A 9334-nucleotide genomic window follows, 5' to 3' on the forward strand; every position below is an offset into this window, starting at 1 on the left:
TGGGGGGGATTGGGGGGGAAATGGGGGGGACTGGGATGAACTGGTTTGAACTGGGAGTGTTCCAGGGCTGTTCCTGGAGAACCGAGGATATTTTGGTGGTTACTGGGGATAACTGGGTGTGAACTGGGAGTGAACTGGTGTGAACTGGTCCAAACTGGTCGGAACTGGTGGGAACTGGTGTGAACTGGTCGGAACTGGTCCGAACTGGTGGGAACTGGTGCCAGGACTACTCGGTGGAGGGGATGAGCGAGTCGCTGCTGACGTTCCTGCAGCACCTGCGCGAGTTCGGGCTGGTGTTCCAGAGAAAGGTAACTGGGAGCACTGGGAGCACTGGGAGGGGACACTGGGACACTGGGAGGGAACTGGGGACACTGGGGACACTGGGAGTGACTGGGAGGGGACACTGGGAGCACTGGGAGGGGACTGGGGACACTGGGAGGGGACTGGGGACACTGGGGACACTGGGAGGGGACTGGGGGCACTGGGGAGACCGGGGGGGGGCGTGGGGGGAGAGACACTGGGAGGGGACACGGGGACACTGGGGACATTGGGAGGCACTGGGAGCACTGGGAGGGGACTGGGGACACTGGGAGGGGACACGGGGACACTGGGGACATTGGGAGGCACTGGGAGCACTGGGAGGGGACATGGGGACACTGAGAGGGGACACTGGGGACACTGGGAGTGACTGGGAGGGGACACTGGGGACACTGGGAGGGGACACTGGGGACACTGGGAGGGGACACAGGGACTCTGGGAGGGGACACTGGGAGTGACTGGGAGGGGATACTGGGGATATTGGGAGGCACTGGAAGGGGACATGGGGACACTGAGAGGGGACTGGGGACACTGGGGACACTGGGAGGGGACATGTGGGGACACTGGGACACTGGGAGGGCATTGAGGGGACACTGGGAGGGACTGGGAGGTGCCAGGACTGACCTGGGGACACTTGGGGACACTGGGGACAGCTCCTGGGGACAACAAGGACAGCTCTTGGCCCCTTTGGGGACACTTGGGGACACTGGGGACAGCTCCTGGGGACACTTGGGGACACGGTGTCCCCCTGTCCCCAGCGGAAGTCGCGGCGGTTCTACCCGACCCGGCTGGCCATCGCGCTGGCCTCAGGGACAGCGGGGACATCGCTGGGGACATCGCTGGGGACACTGGGGACAGAGCCCGACGGACACGGCTTCATCCTGGTGGAGACCAACTACCGCATCTACGCCTACACAGGTGACACCTGGGGACATGGGGACACTGGGGACATGGGGACACTGGGGACATGGGGACACTGGGGACATGGGGACACATGTCCCCTGTCCCCGTGTCCCAGACTCGGAGCTGCAGGTGGCCCTCATCGCGCTCTTCTCGGAGCTGCTCTATCGCTTCCCCAACCTGGTGGTGGCACAGGTGACAAGGGACAGCGTGCAGGCGGCCATCGCCAACGGCATCACCGCCGAGCAGGTGACACCAACGGGTGTCCTGAATTTGGGGATCCCAAATCCATTCTGGGAGAGTCCCAAATCCTCTGGGGGGTCCTAAATCCCATTCCTGGGACACCCCACTGTCCCCCTGTCCCTGACCCCACTGTCCCCTCTGTGTCCCTGTCCCCTGTGTCCCCACTGTCCCTGCCCCTGTCCCCTGTGTCCCTGCCCCTGTCCCCTGTGTCCCTGTCCTGTCCTCTGTGTCCCTCTCCCTGTGCTTGTGTCCCCCCCGTGTCCCCACCGTGTCCGTCCCTGTGTCCCTGTCCCCGTGTCCCCACTGTGTCCCTGTCCTTGTGTCCCCACCGTGTCCTTGTGTCCCTGTCCCTGTGTCCTCACTGTGTCCCTGTCCCCGTGTCCCTGTCCCCGTGTCCCCACCGTGTCCCTGTCCCCGTGTCCCCACCGTGTCCCTGTGTCCCTGCTGTCCCCATGTCCCTGTCCCCGTGTCCCCACCGTGTCCCTGTCCCCATGTCCCTGTGCCTGTCCCCATGTCCCTGTCCCCATGTCCCTGTCCCTGTCCCCAGAGCCCGGTGCTGCCCCCGACCATCACGGACCAGATCCGGCTCTGGGAGCTCGAGCGGGACCGGCTGCGCTTCTCGGAGGGTCAGTGTCCCCAGATGTCCCCAAATGTCCCCATAGTGTCCCCAAAGTGTCACCAGGGTGTCCTCAGAGTGTCACCACCAAGGTGTCCCCAGGGTGTCCCCAGAGGGTTCTGAAAGTGTCCCCAAGGGGGAGGTGACGCCCTGGGGATGTCCCCAAGGGGAAATGAGGATCCTGAGGGTGTCCCCAAGGAGGGAGGTGACACCACAAGGGGGGAGGTGACACCAGAGGCCGTGTCCCCAAGGGGGTGGTGGGCACCCTGGGGATGTCCCCAAGGAGGGGAGGTGACACCAGAATGTCGAGGTGATGCCACAATCAGGGAGGTGGCACCACAGACCATGTCCCCAAGGGGGGAGGTGACACTATGGGGATGTCCCCAAAGGGAAATGCCAATCCTGACCATGTCCCCAAGCGGGGAGGTGACATCACAAGGAGGGAGGTGCCACCCTAGGGATGTCCCCAACAGGAAATGCCAATCCTGGTGATGTCCCCAAGGTGGGAGGTGCCACCAAAGGGGTCAGGTGCCACCACCCCAGCGGTGTCCCCAAGGCTGTCCCCTCCCCAGGTGTGCTGTACAACCAGTTCCTGTCCCAGGTGGATTTCGAGGTGCTGCGGGACCACGCCCGCGCCCTGGGCGTGCTGGTGTTCGAGAACCCCGCGCGGCGCCTGATGGTCGTCACCCCCGCCGGCCACCCCGACGTCAAACGCTTCTGGAAGAGGCAGAAACACAACGGCTGACCCCAAAAACTACAAAATCCCGGAGTTTGGGGTCCCCAAAAACCCCAAAATACCCGAAATCCCGGAGTTTGGGGTCAAGAATATCCAAATTTGGGGTTACTGGGGCACCCCGACATCAAACGCTTCTGGAAGAGGCAGAAACACAACGGCTGACCCCAAAAACCACAAAATCCACAAAATCCCGGAGTTTGGAGTCCCCAAAGACCCCAAAATACCCAAAATCCCAGAGTTTGGGGTCAAGAATATCCAAATTTGGGGTTACTGGGGCACCCCGACATCAAACGCTTCTGGAAGAGGCAGAAACACAACGGCTGACCCCAAAAACCACAAAATCCACAAAATCCTGGTCCCCAAAAACCCCAAAATACCCAAAATTCCAGAGTTTGGGGTCAAGAATATCCAAATTTGGGGTTACTGGGGCACCGCGACATCAAACGCTTCTGGAAGAGGCAGAAACACAACGGCTGACCCCAAAAACTACAAAATCCACAAAATCCCGGAGTCTGGGATCCTAAAATCCCCGAAATCTCCGAGTTTGGGATCCCAAAATCCCAGAGTTTGGGGTCCAAAAAACCCCAAAATCTCCAAATTTGGGGTTACTGGGGCACCGCGACGTCAAACGCTTCTGGAAGAGGCAGAACCCCAACGGCTGACCCCAAAACCCACAAATTTCTCAAGTTTGGGATCCCCAAATCTCCAAAGTTCTGGACTTCGGGGATCCCAAAAACCCCAAAATCCCCAAATTTGGGGGTCCTGGCACCCCAAAACGTCTCCTGCAAACGGAAAACTTCGGGTTTGGGATCTTTGTTGGTCCTGGTGCCCCAAAATTTGGGGTCCCGGCGCCTCATTCCCACAGAAATCCGGGATTTGCAGGGAAAATGTTGGTTTTTTGTACGAACGCTGTTTTTTTTTGGGAAGGTTTTTTGTAGTAAAAACGTTTTGAGTCATAAAAAAAAGCAAAGTTTTGTGAAGGGAGCGGGGGATCCCCGAGGGAAAAGGAGATCCTTGGGATTTTGTGGGAAAATCCCGGATTTTGGGGAGAAAAATTTGGGGATTTTTGGGAATTTCGGAGCGGGGGGGAGTTGAGGGTGGAGGGGATTTCTGAGGGGAAAAACACAGATTTAGGGAAAGCAGCGACGAATTTCCGGGGGAGAGAGGAGATTGATGGATTGTGGGGATACAAATGGGGGTTTTAAGGATAAAAACGGGAATTTTGGGGATAAAACCGGGAATTTTTGGGATAAAACCGGGAATTTCGGGCCCAGCATCCCAAATGCCGAATTGATTGCGCTTCTCAACGCGGCGTTACGGTAGAACCGCCCGCGCTCTCGCGGCGTTACGGTAACCCCGTTAGTGGGCGCGGCCTCGCTCTGATTGGCCGAGCTCACCCGCTGCGCGCTACCCTGGCGCTGATTGGCCGAGGCTTTCCCGCGCTAGACGCTGATTGGGCGGCGATTCCGTGAGGGGAGGAGAAGGAGGAGGAAGAAGCAGGAGCGGCCATGGCGGCCACGGCGGCCCTGGAGCGCTGGGTGTCCGGGCAGCTGCAGGAGCTGCTGGGCCTCAGCGCCCGCCATGTCCCCGCCTTCCTGGTGGCGCTGGCGCGGCGCAGCCGGAGCCTGGAGGAGCTGCTGGAGCGGCTGCGCGAGACCGAGGCCCTGCGCGTGGAGGAGCCGCGCGTGCGCGAGTTCGCGCGCCAGCTGTGGGACAAGGTGGGCGGGAATTGGTGAGGGGAGAGGGGGAAGGGGGCGGGGCTTGTGTGTGAGGGGCGAAAATGGGAGTGGGCGGAGCTTGTGTGAGGGGAGAGTGGGCGGGGCTTGTGTGAGGGGAGGTGGCTTTGTATGGAGATGGAGGCGTGGCCTGAGGGGAGTGGGCGTGGTTTGGACTCACCATATTTAGTGCTGAGGGCGTGGCAAATCGAGAAGGGGTGGGGCTAAAAGATAAGGTGCAGTCAGGAGTGGGCGTGGTTTAACCAACCTCAATGATTACCTCACCACAACTGGGCGTGGCTCACACACAGACCAACCAATCAGGATGAGAGCTCTGGCTTGCAATGGATGTGGCCCTTTTTGGGTGTGGCCCAGTGAGGCGTGGCCATATTAGGTGTGGTTATGTGGGTGTGGCCATCTTGGGTATAAGTGGGTGTGGCCGTGTTGGGTGTGGCTAAGGAGGTGTGGCCATTTTCTGTATGGTTAAGTGGGTGTGGCCAAACAGGTGTGGCCATTTGGGGTGTGGTTACCTAGGTGTGGCCATATTGGGTGTGGCTAAGGAGGTGTGGCTATTTTGGGGTGTGGCCAAGCAGGTGTGGCCATTCCGGGTATGAGTAAGTGGGCGTGGCCACTCTGGGTGTGTCCAAGTGGGCGTGGCCATTGTGGCTATGCTTAAGTGGGTGTGGCTAAGTGGGCATAGCCATTCTGGTTATGCTTAAGTGGGCGTGGTCAAGTGGGCACGGCCATTGTGGCTATGCTTAAGTGGGCGTGGCCAAGTGGGCGTGGCCGTCCTCACCTGGCTCAGGTGTGCCCTGGCCCCGCCCCCCGTCAGGTGCCCCGTGAAGCCCCCCGGGAGCCCCCCGGGCGCGCGGCCGAGCGGGCGGCGCTGGAGCTGCAGCGCCAGAACCGCGGCTACCGATTGGTGGAGAGCGACGAGGAGGAGGGGCCGGGCCCCGCCCGCGACCACGCCCAGGATGAGCCACGCCCCCGACGGCGACACCTGCGGCGACGTCACCGCTCCGAGTCCCCCCCCGAGACCCCCGCAGCAACGCCGGAGCCCCCGCCGTGAGTAGAGGGGGGGTTTTGGGGGGAAATCCCCAAATTTTGGGGGGTCTCGGGGGTCACTGCTGCCCTTGGGGGTCGCCAGAAGTGACCCCTGGATTTTGGGGTCACCACCAGGGCTCAGGGACCCCCTGGGTTTTGGGGTCACCCCAGTTTTGGGGGGTCTCGAGGGTCCTGTCTTCCTCTTGGGGCTCCCCCTGATCTTTTGGGTGCTGGAATTTTGGGGTTTCCCCTCCCAGAACCCCCCAAAAACCCCTCGAATCCCACAAATTTCACCTTGTTTTTGTGCTCATGGGGGGATTTTTGGGGTCCCAGGTGGGCTTTGGGAATTCCCAGGTTGGATTTGGGGATTCCCAGGTGGATTTGGGTGTCCCAAGTTGGTTTTTGGGGGTCCCAGGTGGGATTTCAACCCTTTTTTTGGTGTCCTGGGTAGGTTTTTTCTGCTCCCAGGTGGATTTGGGGTGTCCTGAGTTGGTTTTTGGAGTGCCAGGTGGGATTTTGGGGGTCCCAGGTGGGATTTTGGGTGTCCTGACTTGGTTTTTGAGGTGGCAGGTGGGATTTTGGGAGTCCCAGGTGGGATTTTTGGATGTTCAAAGTTGATTTTTGGGGGTCCCAGGTGGGATTTCGGGGTTCCTGAGTGGCATTTTGGTGTCCCAGGTGGATTTTGGGTGTCCCGAGTTGGTTTTTGGGGTTCCCAGGTGGATTTGGGGTGTCCTGAGTTGGTTTTTGGTGTCCCAGGTGGGATTTTGGGTTTCTTTAGTGGCATTTTGGGGTTCCCAGGTGGATTTTGGGTGTCCCAAGTGGCATTTTGGGGTTCCTGAGTGGTATTTTGGGGTTCCCAGGTGGATTTTGGGTGTCCCAAGTGGCATTTTGGGGTTCCTGAGTGGTATTTTGGGGTTCCCAGGTGGATTTTGGGTGTCCCAAGTGGCATTTTGGGGTTCCTGAGTGGTATTTTGGGGTTCCCAGGTGGATTTTGGGTGTCCCAAGTTGGTTTTTGGGGTTCCCAGGTGGATTTTGGGGTTCCCAGTTGGATTTGGGGTGTCCCGAGTTGGTTTTTGGGGTTCCCAGGTGGGATTTTGGGGTTCCTGAGTGGCACTTTGGGGTTCCCAGGTGGATTTTGAGTGTCCTGAGTTGGTTTTTGGTGTCTCAAGTGGATTTTGGTGTCCCAGGTGGATTTTGGGTGTCCCGAGTTGGTTTTTGGGGTTCTCAGGTGGATTTTGGGGTTCCCAGGTGGATTTGGGGTGTCCCGAGTTGGTTTCTGGGGTGTCCCGAGTTGGTTTTTGGGGTTCCCAGGTGGGATTTTGGGGTTCCTGAGTGGCATTTTGGGGTTCCCAGTTGGATTTGGGGTGTTCCCAGTTGGATTTTGGGTGTCCCGAGTTGGTTTTTGGGGTTCCCAGGTGGATTTTGGGGTTCCCAGGTGGATTTTGGGGTTCCCAGGTGGATTTTGGGGTTCCCAGGTGGATTTTGGGGTTCCCAGTATGCTTAAGTGGGCGTGGTCAAGTGGGCACGGCCATTGTGGCTATGCTTAAGTGGGCGTGGCCAAGTGGGCGTGGCCGTCCTCACCTGGCTCAGGTGTGCCCTGGCCCCGCCCCCCGTCAGGTGCCCCGTGAAGCCCCCCGGGAGCCCCCCGGGCGCGCGGCCGAGCGGGCGGCGCTGGAGCTGCAGCGCCAGAACCGCGGCTACCGATTGGTGGAGAGCGACGAGGAGGAGGGGCCGGGCCCCGCCCGCGACCACGCCCAGGATGAGCCACGCCCCCGACGGCGACACCTGCGGCGACGTCACCGCTCCGAGTCCCCCCCCGAGACCCCCGCAGCAACGCCGGAGCCCCCGCCGTGAGTAGAGGGGGGGTTTTGGGGGGAAATCCCCAAATTTTGGGGGGTCTCGATGGTCACTGCTGCCCTTGGGGGTCGCCAGAAGTGACCCCTGGATTTTGGGGTCACCACCAGGGCTCAGGGACCCCCTGGGTTTTGGGGTCACCCCAGTTTTGGGGGGTCTCGAGGGTCCTGTCTTCCTCTTGGGGCTCCCCCTGATCTTTTGGGTGCTGGAATTTTGGGGTTTCCCCTCCCAGAACCCCCCAAAAACCCCTCGAATCCCACAAATTTCACCTTGTTTTTGTGCTCATGGGGGGATTTTTGGGGTCCCAGGTGGGCTTTGGGAATTCCCAGGTTGGATTTGGGGATTCCCAGGTGGATTTGGGTGTCCCAAGTTGGTTTTTGGGGGTCCCAGGTGGGATTTCAACCCTTTTTTTGGTGTCCTGGGTAGGTTTTTTCTGCTCCCAGGTGGATTTGGGGTGTCCTGAGTTGGTTTTTGGAGTGCCAGGTGGGATTCTGGGGGTCCCAGGTGGGATTTTGGGTGTCCTGACTTGGTTTTTGAGGTGGCAGGTGGGATTTTGGGAGTCCCAGGTGGGATTTTTGGATGTTCAAAGTTGATTTTTGGGGGTCCCAGGTGGGATTTCGGGGTTCCTGAGTGGCATTTTGGTGTCCCAGGTGGATTTTGGGTGTCCCGAGTTGGTTTTTGGGGTTCCCAGGTGGATTTGGGGTGTCCTGAGTTGGTTTTTGGTGTCCCAGGTGGGATTTTGGCATTCCTGAGTGGCATTTTGGGGTTCCCAGGTGGATTTTGGGTGTCCCAAGTGGCATTTTGGGGTTCCTGAGTGGCATTTTGGGGTTCCTGAGTGGTATTTTGGGGTTCCCAGGTGGATTTTGGGTGTCCCAAGTTGGTTTTTGGGGTTCCCAGGTGGATTTTGGGTGTCCCGAGTGGATTTTTGGTGTCTCAAGGGGATTTTGGGGTTCCTGAGTGGCATTTTGGGTGTCCCAACTTGGTTTTTGGGGTTCCCAGGTGGATTTTGGGGTTCCTCAGTGGAGTTTTGGCTGTCCCAGGTGGTTTTTGGGGTCCCCAGGTGGATTTTGGGTGTCCCGAGTTGGTTTTGGGGTTCCCAGGTGGGATTTTGGGGTTCCTGAGTGGCATTTTGGGGTGTCCCGAGTTGGTTTTTGGGGTTCCCAGGTGGGATTTTGGGGTTCCTGAGTGGCACTTTGGGGTTCCCAGGTGGATTTTGAGTGTCCTGAGTTGGTTTTTGGTGTCTCAAGTGATTTTTGGGGTTCCCAGATGGATTTTGGGTGTCCCGAGTTGGTTTTTGGGGTTCCCAGGTGGATTTTGGGGTTCCCAGGTGGATTTTGGGGTTCCCAGGTGGATTTTGGGGTTCCCAGTTGGATTTGGGGTGTCCCGAGTTGGTTTTTGGGGTTCCCAGTTGGATTTTGGGTGTCCTGAGTTGGTTTTTGGTGTCTCAAGTGATTTTTGGGGTTCCCAGATGGATTTTGGGTGTCCCGAGTTGGTTTTTGGGGTTCCCAGTTGGTTTTTGGGGTGTCTCAAGTTGGTTTTTGGGGTTCTCAGGTGGATTTTGGGGTTCCCAGGTGGATTTGGGGTGTTCCCAGTTGGATTTGGGGTGTCCCGAGTTCGGTTTTGGGGTTCCCAGGTGGATTTTGGGGTTCCCAGTTGGTTTTTGAAGTTCCCAGCTGGGATTTTCACCCGTTTTTTGCATCCTGCCTGGGTTTCTCACACTCCCAGCTCAGACCCCTCTCCCGGGGGGGTTTTTGGGGTCCCCCAATCTGTTTTTCCCCCTCCCCAAGAGCCCCCGAGCCCCCCGAGGAGCCGGAGGAGGAGTGGGAGGCGTCGGAGCGGGAGCGGCTGCGGGACCTGCGCGAGCGCGACGCCTTCGCCGAGCGCCTGCGGCGGCGCGACCGCGAGCGC

At 59.1% G+C, this 9334-nt stretch overlaps 2 protein-coding genes across 2 annotated transcripts in view; both read left to right on the plus strand.

The window, feature by feature from the left end:
• GTF2H4 (general transcription factor IIH subunit 4) overlaps positions 1–3163 on the plus strand; it is a 7888-nt gene extending 4725 nt beyond the window's left edge. Inside the window, exons 6-10 of the mRNA XM_041411877.1 lie at positions 177–308; positions 1077–1236; positions 1337–1477; positions 1971–2087; positions 2650–3163. Coding sequence (XP_041267811.1) covers positions 177–308; positions 1077–1236; positions 1337–1477; positions 1971–2087; positions 2650–2822 — 723 coding nt within the window. The 3' untranslated portion in view covers positions 2823–3163. The remainder of the gene's footprint in view (positions 1–176; positions 309–1076; positions 1237–1336; positions 1478–1970; positions 2088–2649) is intronic.
• Positions 3164–4302: 1139 nt separating this feature from the next.
• LOC121339789 (pre-mRNA-splicing factor ATP-dependent RNA helicase DHX16-like) lies at positions 4303–9326 on the plus strand (the record flags this gene model as incomplete). Its single annotated transcript, XM_041411879.1, has 3 exons — positions 4303–4531; positions 5361–5593; positions 9214–9326. Coding segments are annotated over exons 1-3 (556 nt in total), but the record flags the coding sequence as incomplete, so codon positions are not given.
• Between the last annotated feature and the right edge of the window lie 8 nt (positions 9327–9334).

Source organism: Onychostruthus taczanowskii, unplaced genomic scaffold, assembly GCF_017590055.1.
Source record: "Onychostruthus taczanowskii isolate IOZ18803 unplaced genomic scaffold, ASM1759005v1 scaffold379, whole genome shotgun sequence".
Classification (NCBI taxonomy): Eukaryota; Metazoa; Chordata; class Aves; order Passeriformes; family Passeridae; genus Onychostruthus; species Onychostruthus taczanowskii.